This window comes from Bos mutus, chromosome 15 (assembly GCF_027580195.1).
Source record: "Bos mutus isolate GX-2022 chromosome 15, NWIPB_WYAK_1.1, whole genome shotgun sequence".
In the NCBI taxonomy this organism is placed as follows: Eukaryota; Metazoa; Chordata; class Mammalia; order Artiodactyla; family Bovidae; genus Bos; species Bos mutus.
Genome location: NC_091631.1, coordinates 31,769,122 through 31,790,548, shown reverse-complemented (window position 1 = coordinate 31,790,548; position 21,427 = coordinate 31,769,122). Strand labels below are relative to the sequence as shown.

The 21,427-nt window shown below is 40.3% G+C and overlaps 2 protein-coding genes across 2 annotated transcripts; both read right to left on the bottom strand.

Annotated features, from left to right (window-relative positions):
• Positions 1-4,347: 4,347 nt before the first annotated feature.
• LOC102280766 (olfactory receptor 51F1-like) lies at positions 4,348-13,154 on the bottom strand. The gene is given in 3 exon segments (XM_070383089.1): positions 4,348-4,406; positions 4,939-5,899; positions 13,131-13,154. Coding segments are annotated over 3 exon segments (1,044 nt in total).
• A 7,003-nt stretch (positions 13,155-20,157) lies between these two features.
• Positions 20,158-21,102, bottom strand: LOC102265588 (olfactory receptor 51F2). The gene has a single exon (XM_005911344.2). The coding sequence runs from the start codon at positions 21,100-21,102 to the stop codon at positions 20,158-20,160; it is 945 nt and encodes a 314-aa protein (XP_005911406.2).
• Positions 21,103-21,427: the final 325 nt, after the last annotated feature.

The window sequence follows — 21,427 nt, the reverse complement described above, 5'->3', positions numbered from 1 at the left end:
CGAGCACCAATGCTGCGACTTATCGCCTCCCCACCACTCGGTTATCTGGGTGTAAAACCGGCGCACCTTCTCAGGCAGATGTTGACCGTCCAGACCCCAAGAGGTTTTAGTCAGCAAAGAAGCCTGCTTACAGTTTTATAGATAATGTCTCTCTGGGGCTGCGATTGCCCCCTTCCGGCTCTGGCTGCCTGTCACCGGAGGGGGAAGGTCTGCAGCCGGCTATCTCTGCTCAGTCCTTTGTTCCATGCGCGGGCCTGGTGGTGTCTTAGGTTAGGGCTGGTTTTTCGCGTGGTAGATATCCCACAGTCTGGTTTGCTAGCCCAAATTATTTCGCTTAGATAGCGCTCAGGGTATTCAGGCCAGATTCTTACTCTAAGTGATGCAGCCCACGACGCGCCTCCCTGCCCAGCCCCTGCTTGTTAATGGCGTGTGCAGGCATCTGCGCTGCTTCTCCGCTAGGGGAGTTACCATAGGGCTCGCAATCTGTGAGTTTTGATTGTTTATTTTTTTTTTTTCCCTGTTACGTTGCCCTCTGTGCTTCCAAAGCTCGGCACAGATTCGGCAGTGAGAAGGTTTCCTGGTGTTTGGAAATTTCTCTCTTTTTAAGACTCCCTTCCCAGGACGGAACTCCGTCCCTCCCTCTTTTGTCTCTTTTTGTCTTTTATATTTTTTCCTACCTCCTTTCAAAGAGTTGGGTTGCTTTTCTTGGTGCCTGATGTCCTCTGCCGGCAATCAGAAGTTGTTTTGTGGAATTTACTCGACGTTTAAATGCTCTTTTGATGAATTTGTGGGGGAGAAAGTGTTCCCCCCGTCCTACTCCTCCCCCATCTTGGCTCCTCCCCCTCTGCTAGCTGTTTCTTGTCCATTCCACATGCTTAGCATGATTTCATCATTATATCAATGTGATGGACCAGTGTGAGGCTTTGTGGGATGTCCTACTATTCCAGGTCTCTTTGAACTATATTAGGACAGAGCTCCAGAAAGATGACATAGCCTTGGGTCAAGACTATGCCTGGGAGTAGGATAGTAGAATAGGAATTTTCTACAATATTCTCTCCAAAGAACACTGGTTTTGACAACTGCCCACAGATAAAAGTACCTTTGTGGGAGTCTGGGAATTCTGGGAAGAACTCTCAGCAAAAACATCCAGGAATAGATCCACTGAAGAAGAAAAAAACAGATTCATTTTACCTGCATCATGCTACCTGAAGGCAGCATAACTCCACTGAGATATGAGTGCCAAGAGAGGTCGCCTCTTCCATGGGGCAAAATGAGAAGGAAGTGAGGGGCACTTCCCCCAGCAGTAAAGGATGCTTCAAAAGAGGCCTATGTCTTTTTGAACTGCTCCACAACCCCCAGAATACTAAGGTGATTTGCATGACTCAGGGATATGGAGAGCTGGGATCACAGCAGTCAGGGATTGAATCTCTCAGAGGGGATTCAGAAGCTATGAACCACTTTGCAGACTCTACTAGGAAGCCTGCCCAAAAGCCACTGGGGACGCCTCACTTCAGCCCCCCATCTGACCTATGGGCCCTCCCTGATGCTCATATGCCTTACTGTACGTCCTCCATAGACAGTGCACAGTGTGTGTCCCCACAGGTGGACAGTGCAAGCTTTACAAATGGCCAGTGAGCACACACAGAGAAATAGCTGGACTAGGAAGGAAGAAACACAAGTTGGAATCAAGATTGCTGGGAGAAATATCAATAACCTCAGATATGCAGATGACACCACCCTTATGGCAGAAAGTGAAGAGGAACTAAAAAGCCTCTTGATGAAAGTCAAAGTGGAGAGTGAAAAAGTTGGCTTAAAGCTCAACATTCAGAAAACGAAGATCATGGCATCTAGTCCCATCCCTTCATGGGAAATAGATGGAGAAACAGTGGAAACAGTGTCACACTTTATTTTTGGGGGCTCCAAAATCACTGCAGATGGTGACTGCAGCCATGAAATTAAAAGATGCTTACTCCTTGGAAGGAAAGTTATGACCAACCTAGATAGCATATTCAAAAGCAGAGACATTACTTTGCCAACAAAGGTTCGCCTAGTCAAGGCTATGGTTTTTCCTGTGGTCATGTATGGATGTAAGAGTTGGACTGTGAAGAAGGCTGAGCGCCAAAGAATTGATGCTTTTGAACTGTGGTGTTGGAGAAGACTCTTGAGAGTCCCTTGGACTGCAAGGAGATCCAACCAGTCCATTCTGAAGGAGATCAGCCCTGGGATTTCTTTGGAAGGAATGATGCTAAAGCTGAAATTCCAGTACTTTGGCCACCTCATGCGAAGAGCTGACTCATTGGAAAAGACTCTGATGCTGGGAGGGATTGGGAGCAGGAGGACAAGGGGACGACAGAGGATGAGATGGCTGGATGGCATCACTGACTCGATGGATGTGAGTCTGGGTGAACTCTGGGAGTTGGTGATGGAGGGAGGCCTGGCGTGCTGTGATTCATGGGGTTGCAAAGAGTCTGACACGACTGAGCGACTGAACTGAACTGAACTGAGGCAGAATCAAAAGAAAGCACATGAAGTTGAACTAATAGCACACTATAGAGAAAGAAAATGGGAGTCTATCAACAGTCAGCCTGGCTCTGCAGGGTGGAGAGAAGACATACATTCTAAAGAATTGTCCCACCACCAAGAGGAAACAAGATGTGTGAGCCATCACATCCACACAAAAGATCTGTGAAATCCTTAGAATCACTGGCAGGACTGACAGGTATTTTTGTTAAGACTTATTTTATGACCTAACATATGACCTACCCTGTAGAATTTCCTCCTGTGTTTGAGAAGAATATGCATTCTGCCTCTGTTGTCTAGAATGTTCTGCATATGTCAGTTAGGGCCATTTAATCTAAAGAACTGGAGAAGGAAATGGCATCCCACTCCAGTACTCTTGCCTGGAAAATTCCATGGACAGAGGAGGCTTGTGGGCTACAATCCATGGAGTCGCAAAGAGTCAGACTCTACTGAGTGGAGTATAATAATAATAATAATAATAATAATAATAATCTAAAGACTAGTTCACATTCCATGTTTCCTGAAAATGTTCAGTTAGCAGCATTGCAGAAGATTGTATGTAGAAATGATTGGTGAAGTGTGGAAGCAGTTGTCTATCTATAGCTCTTGGATACTGATGTTATTATCAACAGTCCAGATTAGAGCAACTAAGGAAATTCCTGTACTGGTCCCATCAAACTTAATTCTGTAACATGCACATTACTGCACTGTGCTGTATATGAAGACACTGTATCTCAGCTCTATAAACTACCATTCTCTATGCTCTGAAGCTGCTAAGAAGGCAGAAAATAAATAACCATGATCATTGTTTGACAGCTGGATTCCTTGCTATACTGGAAGGACAAGTATCTCCACTGTTTCCTTGCTGTTCCTGCCAATGCTTGGACAGCAATAGTTCTTTGCTGGCTAATATCAGATCCACTTTCCAATTTCAAGTATTTCCACACACTTAGCACCAATATCAGTGGTCTCCTTTCCAGGGATCTGAGTCCCAGTTCTCTGAGAGGTCCTTTTCTGGGCTCCTGATGCAAAAGCTCCACCTACAAAGTGCCCATCCACAGAGCTTTGAGTTTTGGCCCCCTGTGGTCTGTCCTGTGAACTTCTGAGGTACTAACCCAGCAGGGAAGCACCCCCTCATTACAGGCTTGAGAGTCAGCTCTGGGGAGACCCTCCACCAGGCGTCTAGGTTTTCATAACCTCAAACTCTTCATTTTGCTTAGATAGACTTAAAGGCAGAAGTGACATCCTGCAGTTATTACCTCTGTGTTACCTTTGTGCCATTGAATTTCTCTAATCCTGTGTATCCAGTTCCTTGGATTAAATAACTCCAATGTTAACTGCTGGTGTGACTTCCATTTTATTATCTAGAGCAAGACTACCATACCCACTTCAAGTCTTCTTGAGAAGAGAATTCAAAAATAGCAACATAAATCCAACCAAATTAAATTGCATCTACACTTGATTCCTGATAAACTAGGGACTATAAAGAAAATTGCTTCATTTCTAGATGATGTCTGCTAACCAACAACAAATTTATTAAGCATCAAGTATGACATCAGTACTTCTAAATAAGCTGTACAGTTTGGAGGTGATCTGAGGAGAGCTATTTTCACAGAATGATTGTGTTATATATCTTGCCTGAAGAGCTAAGTGAAGGTAAGAATATTTGACAAACAATTTTAAATGACTGACAAAGCCATAAAAAATGTACGGATGATGATAACAGCTATCATATTAAAGGTCAGGGAAGCCATAGGCATAAAAAAAAGTAAACATATTTAGAACAATTTTATAGCCATGGACAATGCCAGTTTGTATGTGCCAGGTTTAGATGATAAAATTTGGTAACTTACAATTGTTAATATACTTTTCATTCCCATCTTTGTCTAAAAAATCAAAAATAAAAACTAATTCCATATGTGAAATCAAAACTGGATCCTGGGATCTTGGTAATTATAAATCTTTCATCTTGGATGAAGAAATATTAATATAATTGGGGTTATCTGAGGAAAATGGTAACAGGGATTTTCCAGCTTACACTTATGTTTTTTATCTGAGGGTCTTCTTACTTAAAGCTAAAGTGATATTTTTGATGTTTTCATCCCAAGCATGAGCCTCAAGATTTTTGCTTCTATAAATGGCCTTTTACTCATCTATATGATGCCCATGGGCTTCCCTGGTAGCTCAGCTGGTAAAGAATCTGCCTGCAATGCAGGAGACCCCAGTTCGATTCCTGGGTCAGGAAGATCCCCTTGAGAAGGCAATGGCCACCCACTCCAGTATTCTGGCCTGGAGAATTCCATGGACATAGGAGCCTTGCAGGCTACAGTTCATGGGATCACAAACAGTTGGACACGACTGAGTGACTTTCACTTCTATGATGCCCAGGACTAGAAAAAAATTGAGAAACACATCTACTTCTTGTTGCAGTGGTATTGAGAACTTTTAGCACAGCTCTGCGTATCTGTTTGGTCTTCACACTGTAGATGATGAAGTTCATTACAGGGGGGATCAACAGGTAGGCATTTGCAATCAGAGTATGTACATATGGTGGGGCCCATTTCCCAAATCTGTGAACAAAAGACAGGCTGATCAATGGAATATAGAATACAGCAACAGCACCAAGATGAGAGATGCATGTGCTGAAGGCTTTCTTCCTCTCTTCTGAGGATGCTATGCTGAAGACAGTCTTGATAATCAAAAGATAAGAGAGGATAATGAAGATCGAGTCCACCCCAGCAGTGGTGATCAGGGCTGTCAGACCAGCTGCACTATTGATCCTGGTGTCTGTGCATGAGAGCTTCATCACATCAGGGTGGAAGCAGTAGGAGTGATGTAGCACATGGCTGCGGCAATAGGACAAGCACTTAAGAAGCACCACCACAGGAGTCAGTGTTAGAGTACCCCTGGTGATGATGGCTACTCCAGTCTGTGCTATTTTAAGATCAGTTAAGACGCTGGCATATCTAAGAGGATTGGAGATGGCCACAAATCGATCAAAGGCCATGGCCAACAACACTGAAGATTCCATGACAGTGAAAAGTTGAATGAAAAACAACATCTGTGACAAGCAGGCATTAAAGCTGATCTCTCTGGCATTGAACCAGAAGATACCCAGCATGGTGACCAGAGTGGATATTGACAAGCCAAGGTCAGTGGTGGACAGCATGGAGAGGAAATAATACATGGGCTCGTGGAGGCTTGGCTAAGTGATGATGGCAAAGAGAACCAGGCTGTTTCCTGAGAGAGCAGTTGCATAGAGAAAGCAGAAGGCAATGGAGATCCAGGTGTGGAAGGCTTCCAGCCCGGGAAAACCAGTCAGAAAGAAAACGACAGAAGAGGATGTGGTATTTTTGAAAGCTGACACGTTGAACTCAAGCTGAAGTATTTAATCTGAGTGTTCTAAAATGATAAATTGTATTCATTCACTTACTATGCATTCACATAAAATTATTTCACCAAGTAAATATTTATAAAAGACAGTAATTGTTCAGCCGCTCAGTCATGTCCGACATTGCAATGTCATGGACTGCACACACCAGGCTTCCTTCTCCTTTACTATCTCCCAGAGTTTGCTCAAACTCAAGTCCATTGAGTCGATCAAGCCATCCAAACATCTCATTTTCTGTCACCACCTTCTCGTCCTGCCTTCAATCTTTCCCAGCATCAGGGTTATTTCCAATGAGTTGGCTATTTGCATCAGGTGGCCAAAGTATTGGAGCTTCAGCATCTGACCTTGCAAAGAATATTCAGGGTTGATTTCCTTTAGGATTGACTGGTTCAACCTCCTTGCTGCTTTTTAATACGCTGTCTAGGTTTGTCATAGCTTTTCTTCCAAGAAGCAAGTGTCTTTTAATTTTGCGGCTGCAGTCACTGTCCACAGTGATTTTGGAGCCAGAGAAAATAAACTTGCCCATGTTTCTATTTTTCCCCATCTATTTGCCATGAAGTGATGGAACCAGATGCCATGAACTTAGGTTTTTGAATGCTGAATTTTAAGCCAGTTTTTTCACTCTCCTCTTTCACCTTCATCAGGAAGCTCTTTAGTTCCTCTTTACTTTATGCCATTAGAGTGGTATCACCTGCATAGCTGAGATTGTTGATATTTCTCCTGGCAATCTTGATTCCAGCATATGACTTATCCAGCCCAGCATTTCAATGATATAACTCTGCATATAAGTTAGATAAGCAGGGTGATAATATACAGCCTTGGTGTACTCCTTTCCCAATTTTGAACCAATCTGTTGTTCCATGTGCAGTTCTAACTGTTGTTGCTTGTCCTGCATACAGATTTCTCAAGAGGCAGGTCAGGTGATCTGGTGTTCCCATCTCTTTCAGAATTTCCAACAGTTTATTGTTATCCACAGAGTCAAAAGCTTTAGCATTGTCAATGAAGCAGAAGTAGTTGTCTTTCTGAAATTTCTTTTTTTTCCCTATGATCCAAAGGGCATTGGCAATTTGATCTCTGGTTCTTCTGCCTTTTCTAAATCCAGCTTGTACATCTGCAATTTCTTAGTTCATGTACTTTGAAGCCTAGTTTGAAGGATTTTGAGCATTACCTTGCTAGCATGTGAGATGAGTGAAATTGTATGGTAGTTTGAACAATCTTTGACAGTGCCTTTCTTTGGAACTGGAATGAACACTGGTCTTTTCCAGGCCTGTGGCCATTGCTGAAATTTGCTGACATATTGAGTACAGCTCTTTCACAGCATCATCTTTTAAGATTTGAAACAGCCCAGCTGGAATTGCATCACCTCCTGTAGCTTTGTTCATAGTAGTGCTTCCTAAGGCCCACTTGATTTCACACTACAGGATGTCTGGCTCTGCATAAGTAACCACACTGTAGTTATTATCTGGGTCATTAGGACGTTCTTGTTTAGTCCTGTGTATTCTTGCCAGTTCTGCTTAATCTCTCCTGCTTCTGTTAGGTCCTTGCCATTTTAGTCATTAATTGTGCTCATCTTGGATGAGATGTTCCCTTAGTGTCTCCAACTTTCTTGAAGACATCTCTAGTAATTCCCATTCTATTATTTTCCTCTATTTCTTTTCAGTGTTCATTTAAGAAGGCTTTCTTCTCTCCCCTTGCTATTCTCTGGAACTCTGCTTTCACTTGGGTTTATCTTCCCCTTTCTTCTGTGCTACTCTCTTCTGTTCTTTTCTCAATTATTTCTAAGGCCTCCTCAGACAACTATCTTGCTTTTTTGCATTTCTTTTTCTTGAGAATGGATTTGATCACTGCCTCTTATACAATGTTAGGAACATTTACTATAGTTCTTCAGGCACTCTGTCTATCAAAACCAATCCCTTGAATCTATTTGTCACTTCAACTTTATAATCACAGGGATTTGATTTTGGTCATACATTCATAAAGAAGAGCAGCTAAAGGCAAAGGAGAAAAGAAAAGATATACCTATTTGAATGCAGAGTCACCCTGCTTATTTAACTTATATGCAGAGTACATCACCCAAAATGCCAGGCTGGATGAAGCACAAGCTGGAATCAAGATTTCTGGGAGACATATCAATAACCTCAGATACACAGATGACACCACCCATATGGCAGAAAGTGAAGAAGAACTAAAGAGCCTCTTGATGAAAGTGAAAGAGGAAAGTGAAAAAATTGGCTTAAAACTCAACATTCAGAAAACTAAGATCATGCATCTGGTCCCTTCACTTCATGGTGAATAGATTGAGAAACAATGGAAACAGTGAGACTTTATTTGGGGGGGGCTCCAAAATCACTGCAGATGGTGACTGCAGCCATGAAATTAAAAGACGCTTGTTCTTTGGAAGAAACTATGACCAACCTAGCCCGCATATTAAAGCAGAGACATTACTTTACCAACAAAGGTCCATCTAGTCAAAGCTATTGTTTTTCAAGTAGTCATGTATGGATGTGACTGTTGGACTATAAAGAAAGCTGAGTGCCAAAGAATTGATGCTTTTGAACTGTGATGTTGGAGAAGACTGTTGAGAGTCCCTTGGACTGCAAGGAGATCCAACCTGTCCACCCTAAAGGAAATCAGTCCTGAATATTCATTGAAAGGACTGATGTTGAAGCTGAAACTCCAATACTTTGGCCACCTGATGAGAAGAACTGACTCATTTGAAAAGAGCCTGATGCTGGGAAAGATTGAAGGCAGGAGGAGAAGGGGACGACCGAGGATGAGATGGTTGAATGGCATCACTGACTCGATGGACATGAGTTTGAGCAAGCCGCAGGAGTTGAAAATGGACAGGGAAGCCTGGCATGGTGCAGTCCATGGGGTCGTAAAGAGTCAGACACAACTGAGTGACTGAACTGAACTAAACTGATACTTGAATTGCCTAGTGATTTTCCCTCCTTTCTTCAATTTAAGCCTGATTTTGCAATAATGAATTCATGATTTGATCCACAGTCATCTCCCATTCTTATATTTTCTGGTTCTATGGAGCTTCTCCATCTTCGGCTGCAAAGAATATAATATGTCTGATTTTTGGTGTTGACCAACTGGTGTTATTCATGTGTAGAGTCGTCGTTTGTGTTGCTGGAAGAGGGTGTTTGCCATGACCAGTGCATTCTCTTGACAAAACTCTGTTAGGATTTGCCATTCTTCATTTTGTATTTCAAGGCAGAATCCATATTATATAAAGAGCTCATGAAGATTGATTAAAAAACAAAAATAAGATCACATTTAGTAAAAGCCCAGAAACATAAAATGAACAATTATACAAGAATATAGAGTTTGTGCACAAACACATCTCATAACAACCCATCTTATTTAAATCATATGTCTGTTAAATGAGATTATACCCATCACTTCCTGACTTCATGTGATACACAATCATTAAATATTTGTTAAAAGCTGTTTATAGAATTAAGTGGAATTTCGATCAGCAGCAAATAGTACATGCAGTGATTCTGAATATAGTAAATAAAGTAAGTTAGCTTTTGGTGGCCCCCAAAAGAAATCCTCTCTTCATTCCTTGGATACTTCTTTTCAACCAGGGTGAATATCTCCAATCTTCATAAACAGCTAGCATTTGTTGAGTCCCTACTAGTGGTTGTGATAATATCATATATAAATATATGGTCTATTTGCAATATCATAACTTGAACTGTACCTTTTAACTTTCACAACACATAGCTAGTATAAGCAATTGAGAGTTACAAACAGAACAATCTGAGTATAGAAGCTCTTCAAATTATGGGTATTTTCATGTTAATTTTTTGGCATATCAATAAACTTCTTAGGATTTCAAATTCTAAACTTTGATGTGCTCAAACATAGATGACTATATTTATTGGCTGAGTTGACTAACTACATAAGTTACTAAACTGTCTGAATTTCTTCCTCTCTAAAGTAATCATGATATACATAACCCAAAGGATGATTTTGAGGATTAAATTAATGTATGTGAAAAGTTCAGGAGAGCACTCAACTACAATGCAAAAGTTCACCAAAATGATACAGATGAACCTATTTACAAAACAGAAAGAGACTCACAGAAATAGAAAATAATTATGGTTACCAAAGGGGAAAGTGAGCTAGGGATAAATTAGGAGTTTGGGATTAACAAATGTACAATACTATATATAAAACAGATAAACAACAAGCACCTACTGTATAGCATAAAGAACTATATTCAGTATCTTGTAATAACCTATAATGGAAAAGAATCTGAATGAGAATATACACATATATGTATAACAGGATCATTTTGCTGTATTGCCTGAAACTAACACAACATTATAAATCAACTATGCTTCAATAAAAGTTGCATATCCCTCCCCACTTATCCACGTAGCTTACTATCTGATTTCTGACAGGAGAGATGGAAGTATTATCTGTCTCACATATTAGAAAGTCGTATAGCAGAAGTGTTAGGAAAAAAAAAAAAAGGATTCCTTGAGAATAGGAAGATTACTTGTGCAGGAATTAATAAGTTAAAACCACCATGAAAAAATTCTAAGTATGTCAAAATTTGTAGCTTCAGATATGTTCAAAATGCCATTAAACTGTGAAATATAAAAATATTAATAGGTAGTATTTAAAGGTAACAGGGACCCAGTATCAAATTATCTTTTCACCAGTAAAAGGGTAAGGAATGTAGATTTTTTCCTAAACACTAAGGGAAAAGTGAATATATAGAACTATTTTTGTACTGGGAAATAATTCCAACAATTTTCCCTCTTTCTTTTGTAAAAGTCTCATTCTCTTTCATTTGTAGCATTACCACATTCTGTAAATATTCCAGTTTCTTCCTCAACCTAAGCAATTTTTTGAGAAAGTTTTTAAAAAGAGAGGGCAGAAGACAGGAAGGGAGGAAGGAAGGGAGAATGGGAAGAAATAAAGAAAAATAAACTTTTTCTTAATAACCTTGTTTCACTGTTACAGTTTCTCCTTCTCTTCATGAATCACTTATTGAATATTTGTCTGCCCTCACCTCTCTTTAAAGGTTTCCGTCTCTTTAATGGTTCATACCTATAGTTGAAGTCTGGGTCCTTTTTGAGGTTTCAGTTAGCCCTGTCTTCTCATCTGGAGCTCAGTGTCCTCTTCTAGACTCATTCAAGTTATAGACAGGAGTGAGTTGCTTGTGATGTAGTGTTCAGGTCTCCATTTTCCTGCTGGCTGGAAATCAGTCCTGAATATTCATTGGAAGGACTTATGCTGAAACTCCAATACTTTGGCCACCTGATGAGAAGAATCCACTTCTTAGAAAAGACCCTGATGCTGGGAAAGATTGAAAGCAGGAAGAGAAGGGGATGACAGAGGATGAGATGGTTGGATGGCATCACCGGCTCGATAGATATAAGTTTGAGCAAGCTCCGTGAGTTGGTGATGGACAGGGAAGACTGGTGTGCTGCAGTCCATGGGGTTGCAAAGAGTCAGACATGACTGAGTGACTGAAATGACTACTGGAGACAGGGTTGCTCTTAACTCCCAGAGACTACTCTCAGTCTCAGCCAGGTGGACTTCTCACAACATGACATCTTGCCTCATCTAATGCAGCAGAAGAATCTCTCTGATGCTTTCTCTTATAAAGGCATACATGGTTAAGCTTTGCTCACTCAGCACAATCTTGCTTTTGATAAACTCAAAGTCAAGTAATCGTAGACTTTATTAATATCTGTATGTATGCAGGTCAGGAAGCAACAGTTAGAACTGGACATGGAAAAACAAACTGGTTCCAAATAGGAAAAGGAGTACATCAAGGCTAGATATTGTTACCCTGCTTATTTAACTTATATGCAGAGTACATCATGAGAAACACTGGGCTGGAAGAAGCACAAGCTGGAGTCAAGATTGCCAGAAGAAATATCAATGACCTCAGATATGCAGATGACACCACCCTTATGGAATAAAGTGAAGAGAAACTAAAGAGCCTCTTGATGAAAGTGAAAGAGGAAAAAGATCAAGGCATCTGGTCCCATCACTTCATGGGAAATAGATGGGGAAACAGAGGAAAGAGTGTCAGACTTTATTTTGGGGGGCTCCAAAATCACTGCAGATGGTGATTGCAGCCATGAAATTAAAAGACGCTTACTCCTTGGAAGAAAATTTATGACCAACCTAGATAGCATATTCAAAAGCAGAGACATTACTTTGCCAACAAAGGTCCGTCTAGTCAAGGCTATGGTTTTTCCAGTGGTCATGTATGGATGTGAGAGTTGGACTGTGAAGAAAGCTGAGTGCTGAAGAATTGATGCTTTTGAACTGTGGTGTTGGAGAAGACTCTTGAGAGTCCCTTGGACTGCAAGGAGATCCAGCCAGTCCATCTTAAATGAGATCAGTCCTGGGTGTTCATTGGAAGGACTGATGCTGAAGCTAAAACTCCAGTAGTTTGGCCACCTCATGCAAAGAGTTGACTCATTGGAAAAGACCCTGATGCTGGGAGGGATTAGGGGCAGGAAGAGAAGGGGCTGACAGAGGATGAGATAGCTGGATGGCACCACCAACTCGATGGACATGAGTTTGGGTAGAGCCTGGGAGTTGATGATGAATAGGGAGGCCTGGCGTGCTGCGATTCTTGGCGTCACAAAGAGCCGGACACAACTGAGTGACTGAACTGAACTGAAGCTCCCTAAGTGGTGTCCCACCACATTCATAGCTCCACTCAAACTCAAAGGATGGGTTTTGTACTGACCTAGTGTGTAGGAGGGAGAAGGCAATGGCAACCCACTCCAGTAGTCTTGCCTGGAGAATCCCATGGATGGAGAAGCCTGGTGGGCTGCAGTCCATGGGGTCGTGACTGAACGACTTCCCTTTCACTTTTCACTTTCATGCATTAGAGAAGGAAATGGCAACCCACTCCAGTGTTCTTGCCTGGAGAATCCCAGGGACAGAGGAGCCTGGTGGGCTGCCGTCTATGGGGTCGCACAGAGTCGGACACGACTGAAGCGACTTAGCAGCAGCAGCAGTGTGTGAGAGGCAGGAATATTGAAGGTCCTTTAAGAATTCTGCCTACCAAGTTGCCCTAGCCATCTAATCTCCAAACTTCCTAGGTACACCTTCCCCAGTATTCTTTGATTGGCTATCCTTATTTTCCAGCTCCATCACCATCACTTTACATAACACTCTCATCAATTTTTCCAGAATTTAGCAATATTCTCATAAGTAATTTCCTTGCCCTGAGTTTCCGGATGTTCTCCATATTGATACCAAAATGATCTATCAAAAATACACCTCCATATCACTCCACAGAGCGCTTGATTCCCTTCAAAATGAGGTCAAAACTCTTTATCTCTTTTTTATAGCAGTCAAGGATCTCCCCAGTCTACTTTGCCACCTAGCCTCTTTGCTGCCCCCAGAACCTTTTAATATAGTTAACCTAGGCTTTTTCTACTTCACCAAACTACCCGCAAATTTTTCATATTGTTTTAACTGACTGACTGGCTCTTCTCTTTTGAACTAGCTGACATACTTTAGACCCATTACTTGCTACAGTGACCATTTGTAAATTCATTTCACTTGTTTACATTTAACATTAGTTACATTAGAAAATATTTGATGACATCACTTTCTCCAAGCCAAGTCACAAGAAAAAATTTCCTCTAGAGTCACATCCTTTTGTATTTCAGCACCTAGAATTGTGGTTACTCCATTGTGAGTTATTTGAAAATATGTGTCTCCAACAAAAATTATCTACTGGAAGGTGGATTTTTGCTTATTCATCATTATATTCCCATTACTTTGTACTATGATGTCCAGTGCAGGAAGAAAATCCATGCTTCTTGATGTAAATTAAATCCAAGAGTTGTAAACTGACAAAGAAATCTCACTGAACTCTCCTTCATTCCCACAAAATGAGTGAGTGTGTGTGTGTGTGTGTGTGTGTGCGTGCACACACGTGCATATTAGATTTTTCAATGGAAGACTCTGTCCTAATACTGTAGGGTAATCTTTCGTATACTTCCTTCCATTTATTGATAATAATTTTCTCCTTACAAGAAGATGATATTCCAGTCTCACTGTCAGGGTATGCTGCAAGTTCTGGACTGGAATACCTTGACTTCTCTCTCTCCTTTAATTATAGAAAGATACTAATATGGTTGTTGGGTCAGGCAAGCCTGAGTTCAAATGCTGGCCCTACCAACAACTAGATGAGGTTCTCCAAGTGAACACTGAACATAAGTTGCTTCTCCTGAGAAATGTGTAGCTTATCAAGGCATTACTTTGTAAGGATTAAATAAAATAACATTTGTAAACATTTAATAACTAGTCCTTGGGAGACATTTAATAATAGTAAATGAGTATGAAGATGGGAGGTGAATGGTAGTAATAGTGCCAGCTGGCCTTGCGCATGGTTTTGAAATGCGGTACAACTGACCGGAAAACTCACAATTGCCAGAACATGCTTAAAAATCACTCTAAGCAGCAAGACATATGGTCCAAAGACCAATGGAAACCACCCTCCGCCCCAGTTAGAAATATTATGCCCTCAGATATACAAATTTCCTTGGACACAAAATGTACTTTTTGCAGTTAATAAAATCTTCCTCATTCTTAAAGAAGCCAATGTGGGTAAAATCTAATCTTTTTCTTTGAACATAGCAATTCTACTTACACAGTATGGGGTAAATTCTTTCCTGCCCTGTTTTCCAGGAAGGGGCCTCAGGAGGAGAGGAGGTTTACTACTCAGGGACTGGTGGCATATATAAGCAGCTAAGATGTAGAGTGTATGAAGTCTCTTAATCAGAAAAATCCTAGTGGACATTTTTATGGCCCCAGAGTATGAAGCTTCCCAAGTGTTCATTCTCCCTCAGGGCTGCCTTCCCTATCTACTTCATCAAACTTATTTTAGTCATTTCTATACAGGGACTGGTATGATCGTTCCTTGAAAATGTATCCCAGTAAATGTTTGTTAAAAGTAAATTGTGAGTAAAAAATCCAAAACAAACCACTTGCTCTATGTATAGTCTCACCCCTGACCCCACACTAGCCCACACCCAGCTGATAAATATATCAACCTCCAGTATCTCCTGTGAATTTTGTACATTTCTAACAAAACTTTCCATTTATTTTTCTTTAAAATGTCATTAATTCTTTATAAAGCACGTTAAGTATGTATCACATGCCAGGGTTCTGTGCTGTTAATGCAGGGAATAGAACCGAGTCATTACCTCTCAATGCTGAAAGTCCAGTGAAAAAATAGCCATAAACATGATGACAACAGGACATATTTATTGTGAAGGCATTGAAAGACATATATTTATCCTGCATGAGGGTCAGCACCAAGTTTGTCAGGAGACAAGGAAGAACAGAGTACAGGAAAAGAAAGTGACTAATAGCACATTCAGCATGCTCAGAGCCCTGGGTGCAGGCGGGACAGCAAGTGGCAAGTGAACCTCAACAGGGAGGCAGGATCCCTGTTGCAGAAGACCTTACAGGCATTCTAAAGCATTTGTATCTGAATAACATAATAGAAATTGCTAGGTATGCAATCACATCTTTCTCCATTCCTAGAAAAACACATTTCTACACATCCTTATGAAGTAACTGAAGATTTCAGGCATCTTATTTGAGGCTCAATAATATACAGTTCCCTGCTTGGTGCAGTATCAACCTGAATGATAAGAATATAATATTTTTCCTGTAGGCCACAATCTCTCAGTTATACAGAAATTTCAATTTAGGAAACATTCTTAAACAGACCCTCAATTAGCTTATGAGGTCTCAGCAGAATACTTGGTCACTTACTCTTCCAAATGTTGCATCAGATTAACCAGGTGATTATTTTTAGCATTGCTCAGATAATCTCAAAAAAGCATTGTTCCATAAAGTCTATAAATAAATACAAAAGCTATAAAAATGTGTAGACCTCTCTCTAGTTGATGACACTGAATTCACAGAAAAACACAGCTAACAGAAAAGTATTTCCCATAAGAAAAAAGAAAGACTATCCTAAGGAAATTTTCTGTGAATTGTGTCACTTTAAAAAGAAAAAAAAAATCGTATATTTTAAAATGGATTGTGTTACTTTACATATGACTATGGGCTTCCCTGGTGGCTCAGATGGTAAAGAATCTGCTTGCAATGCAAGAGATGTGGGTTCGATCCCTGGGTCAGGAAGATCCCCTGGAGAAGGGAATGGCTACCCACTTCAGTATTCTTGCCTGGATAATTCCATGGACTGAGGAACGTGGCTGGCTACACTCCATAGGGTTGCAGAGTCAGACACAACTGAGATACTAACACAACAACACACATGACTATACTACACAAAATCATATATAATTCACACATCTTGAGTCGTCTTTCTTACTATAGTGTATGTTAATTTCATGGGAACTTTCTTTAACACATTTATTTTAAAATACAGTGAAAAATATGGTTCTCCACCTTTAAATTCTCCATTTTCAATACTTTCACTGAGCATCCATGAAATCTGAATCATGATATTTCTACTTTTATTGCTTATACTTGAATATGCGTTTGGTCTCTTCTGTTAAATAGTATATATTTAGAAACAGGATATAGGCCTAAGAGTTTCCTGGGTTAATGATTTTCCCTTTACTACATGTTCTTCCTATAGAAAGAGACCACCAACTATGAATCCTCTTATTATCTGGTACAGTGAAGTGCACAGAGTATCATGCATAAGAAACAACAGGTTAAAATATTATTTCAGTTTAGAGGTGTATAGTCAGACAGTTGGAGAAGGCAATGGCACCCCACTCCAGTACTCTTGCCTGGAAAATCCCATGGATGGAGGAGCCTGGTAGGCTGCAGTCCATGGGGTCGCAAAGAGTCGGACTCGACTGAACGACTTCGCTTTCACTTTTCACTTTCATGCGTTGGAGAAGGAAATGGCAATCCACTCCAGTGTTCTTGCCTGGAGAATCCCAGGGAGGGGGAGCCTGGTGGGCTGCTGTCTCTGGGGTCGCACAGAGTTGGACACGACTGAAGCGACTTAGCAGCTGCAGCAGCAGTCAGACAGTTGAATGGACACAGACTACGTTAAGCAAAATAAGTCAGATAAATAAAAATACAATATAATTTCATTTACATGTGAAATCTAAAAAATTTAAAAATGAACAAACATAATGAATCAAAACTGATTCATAAATACAGAGAACAAATAGGTAATTGCCAGAGGGAGGGGGTTTGAGGGTCAGGGGAGGAGAGAAATAGAAGAGGGAGATTAAGAAATTGGTGAGGGAGATTTCAGATATAAGATAGATGAGTCACATGTATGAAATATACACTGAGGGGAATATGTTGTTTTTCTGTTGTTCAGTCGTGTCTGACTCTGCATGAACTGCAGCACACCAGGCTTCTCTGTCCTTCAATCATTGCCCAGAGCTTGCTCAAACTCATGTTCATTTGAGTCGGTGATGCCATCCAACCATCTCGTCCTCTGTTGTCCCCTTCTCTTCCTGCCTTCAATCTTTCCCAGAATCAGGGTCTTTTCCAGAGTTGGCCCTTCACATCAGATGGCCAAAGTAGTGGAGCTTCAGCATCAGTGGGGAATATAGCCAATAATTATATATCTTTGTATGGTGACAGACAGTAACTAGACTTATCATGGTGGTTTTATGGAAATATCAAATCGCTATGCTGTGTAGCAGGAACTAACATAATGTTATAGGTCAATTCTACTTCAAAAACAAACACTCTCATAGAAAAAGAAAGCATTTTTGGGTCACCAAACATGGGAATTGGATGAAGGCAATCAAAAATATAAGCTTCCAGTTAGATGATAAAAAGTACTAGGGATGTAATGTATGACATGACATATATATATATATATATATATATATATATATATATATATAATACTTCTGAGTGTTATCTACAAAGTTGTTAAGAGAATAATTCTGAGTTCTCATCACAAGGGAAATATTTTTTTTTATTTCTTTATCGTTTTATCTTATGAGGTGTTATTGTTCACCAGACTTACTGGGGTAATCATTTCGTGGTGTATGTAAGCTAAATTATTCAGATATAAACATTAACCTTACACAGTGCTGTGTGTCAGTTACTTCTCTGTAAAACTGGAAGAAAAAAATGAACAGTTTCAAATCAATCAGGGAAGAGAGGCCTAACTAGCTGGAACAAAAATATTTTTTTAATGCCACCTGAAAGAAGGGACAAAACAGCAATACCAGGAAAAAATAATAAAATGAAAATGTATTTTAAAACTTAAAAAATCAAAGAGAGCAGGTGGATGTTTCATTCAGAGAGAGAAAAATGGTTAAAGACTATAGCTAAGGGTTAGGGTTAATCATGGTGTTATTCAGAAGTGAAAACCTCTTATAAAAGTGTTACTGCAATATATGTGATATCCTATAGGTAGCTTGTTAAAATGCAAATTCTTGTACTCCATCAGAGGAGTGTCTAAGTACTTATGTGGGGGAGGAGGGGAGCTGAGGAAACCGACTTAATAAAAGAATTTCAAGTGTTTTTAATGCCCCGATACTGGGCCACACTGAGAGCAGTGAAGGATGCAATGGAAATGGAAACAACAAGTAAAGTCGCTCAGTCGTGTCCAGTTCTTTGTGACCCCATGGACTATAGCCCACCAGGCTCATCCATCCATGGAATTTTCTAGGCAAGAGTACTGGACTGGGTTGCCATTTCCTTCTCCAGGGGATCTTCCTGACCCAGGGATCAGACCTGGGTCTCCCACATTGCGGGCAGATGCTTTACCCTCTGAGCCACCAGGGAATCCCATGGAAATGAAAGTGGATGTCATATTCTAAATGTATCCAGTAGGCAGTATGAAGACAGACTATGAAGACCCTTGGGAACAAAGAGCCTGTGGAAAGTGAAGAACAAACAAATTGTGTGTTTTAGAAAGCTGTTAAATGGAAGTTGATCATTTTGCTGTCTGTAGTTAAAAAATAGCAACAACGGATAAGAAAGCTGTGGTACATATACACAATGGAGTATTACTCAGCCATTAAAAAGAATACATTTGAATCAGTACTAATGATGTGGACGAAACTGGAGCCTATTATACAGACTGAAGTAAGCCAGAAAGAAAAACCTGATTATTGAACATTTTTAAAGTACAGGAATGTAAAGAAAAAGTATAACTAAACCAATATTCAATTATGAAAAAATCACTAACTTTGACATTTGGAACATATCTTTCCATACCTTTATAACAAATGTGCTCTGTGTATGTATGTGTACACTTGTGTATATTCAAATGAAATATACATGCAACTGTGATAAGTATTTTAATCTTTTCTCCTTAATATATATGTTTATCTATATCATTATCTATCTTTTTTCATGATAGTTCATGTTTTGTTTTTCAGATACTTTGAAGTAGATGCTCAGTTTCTAAATTATTGTATAAATTACAACATATAATACTATGTTGACTCTCACAACATATCATAACATTCTTGCCCACTTTCCCCCACTAGACATATATTCAGAAGATGAATCACTGGACATTAGATACTTAAAATGTTAAAAAATTTACCAAAGGGTCTAAAGAACTCTTTAAAGAATTAGAAAAATACCATTTTAATTCACATTTCCTCTTGTTTATTGTGCTCATTCATGATCCTCTATTTTGGGGAATAATAAGCATATCCAATAACTCAGAATTGCTGAAAATTAGACTTTGCTACTGATCAAAATTTTATCAGACTTGCCTTGATATACACTAGAGGTGCTGAGACCATTTTTACTCCAATTTGTGGTTTAACTTGGGGCTTCCCTGGTGGCTCGGATGGTAAAGAGTCTGCCTGCAGAGGGGGAGACCTGGGTTCAATCCCTGGGTCAGGAAGATCCCCTGGAGAAGGAAATGGTAACCCACTCTAGTACTCTTGCCTGGAAAATCCCATGGATGGAGGAGCCTGGCAGGCTATAGTCCATGGCTTCACAAAGAGTTGGACACAGCTGAGTGACTTCACTTCACTCACTCATGGTTTAATTTGTCCTTTTACAGACATATTTTAAGCATGATCCTATTCCATGCCAGGTGCAGTACTTATGAGAGGCTTACATATACACAAGACATGCATCCTGTTCTCAAAGAATGCAGTTTAGAACTGTGCATAAAGTAAGTTACTGGATCATCTGAAGATTAAAGCATGTATAAACATATTTTAATATATTGTGGTAGCTTACACTAGGGAATGATCAAACATCAGTCAGAGAAGACAACCTAATGAAAGATTACACTGGAAATGCCACTAAATTATTTTAGAAAGAGCTACTTTTACCATGGCCTTCTGAATTTGCTTTGTCTTCACACTATAGATTATGGGATTCATTACAGGAGGGATGAGCAGATAAACGTTGGCAATGAGAGTATGCACAAGGGGCGGGGCGTGCTTCCCAAATCTATGCACCAGTGACAAGCTGATCATGGGGATGTAGAAGATGGCAACGGCACTTATGTGGGATACACATGTTCCAAAGGCCTTTTTCCGCTCTTCTGGGGAGGCAATGCTGAGCACGGAGTTGATGATCGGGACGTAGGAGAGAAGGATCAAGACAGAGTCCAAGGCAGCGGTAGAGATGACAATGGCCAGACCAAATGCACTGTTGATCCTGGTGTCTGTGCATGAAAGCTTCATCACATCAGGGTGGAAGCAATATGAATGGTGCAGAACATGACTTCCACAGAAGGACAGACGCTTAAGGAGCAGGAGTAAAGGCACTACAACTGTTGTCACCCTAACAACAATGGCAAAGCCCACTTTGATGATCCTTGAATTGGTTAAGATTGTGGCATATCTCAGTGGATTACAGATGGCAATGTAGCGATCAAAGGCCATTGCAAGGAGTACCGAGGACTCCATTAATGTAAAACCATGGATGAAGAACATTTGTCCAATGCAGGCATCAAAGCTGATTTCTCGGACATTGAACCAGAAAATACCCATCATGGTGACCAATGTGGAAAGGCATAGTCCTAGGTCCATGAAGGATAACATGGAGAGGAAATAGTACATGGGCTCATGAAGGCTTGACTCAGTGATGATGACGAACAAGATCATGCCATTCCCTGAGATAGCAATGACATAGAGACAACAGAATAGGATGAAGACCCAGGCATGGTAGATTTCAAAACCAGGGATGCCTGTAAGAAAGAAGACTGTAGGGTGGAAAATGCTCTGATTGAATGATGGCATGATGAGTGAAGGAGGCAAATTTCACTGGGAAAAACGAGCAAGTCCTACAAAAACAGGGAGGAAAAATGATTTCATGCTTTCCACATATCATACAATTTAGGATCACTAATGAACCGTGTCTTGTTCTTAAGTGTAAGTGCATTATTATTTACTCTTATTAGGTTTAGAGTTAATCTTGGTTGACTTAAGGGAAGAAAGAGAGGACTAAATCCAGAGCGGCTGAGTTTTACCAGAGTCCCACTTGTTACCTCCAGGCTTCAGTATATATCTATGTACACAGATATAAGAGGAGATTAGTTTAGATAATGGTAAGATATTTCCCACA

What these genes read in the sequence shown, in the direction of transcription:
- LOC102265588 (XM_005911344.2), bottom strand. Translation starts at nt 21,102, where the DNA reads ATGCCATCATTCAATCAGAGCATTTTCCACCCTACAGTCTTCTTTCTT.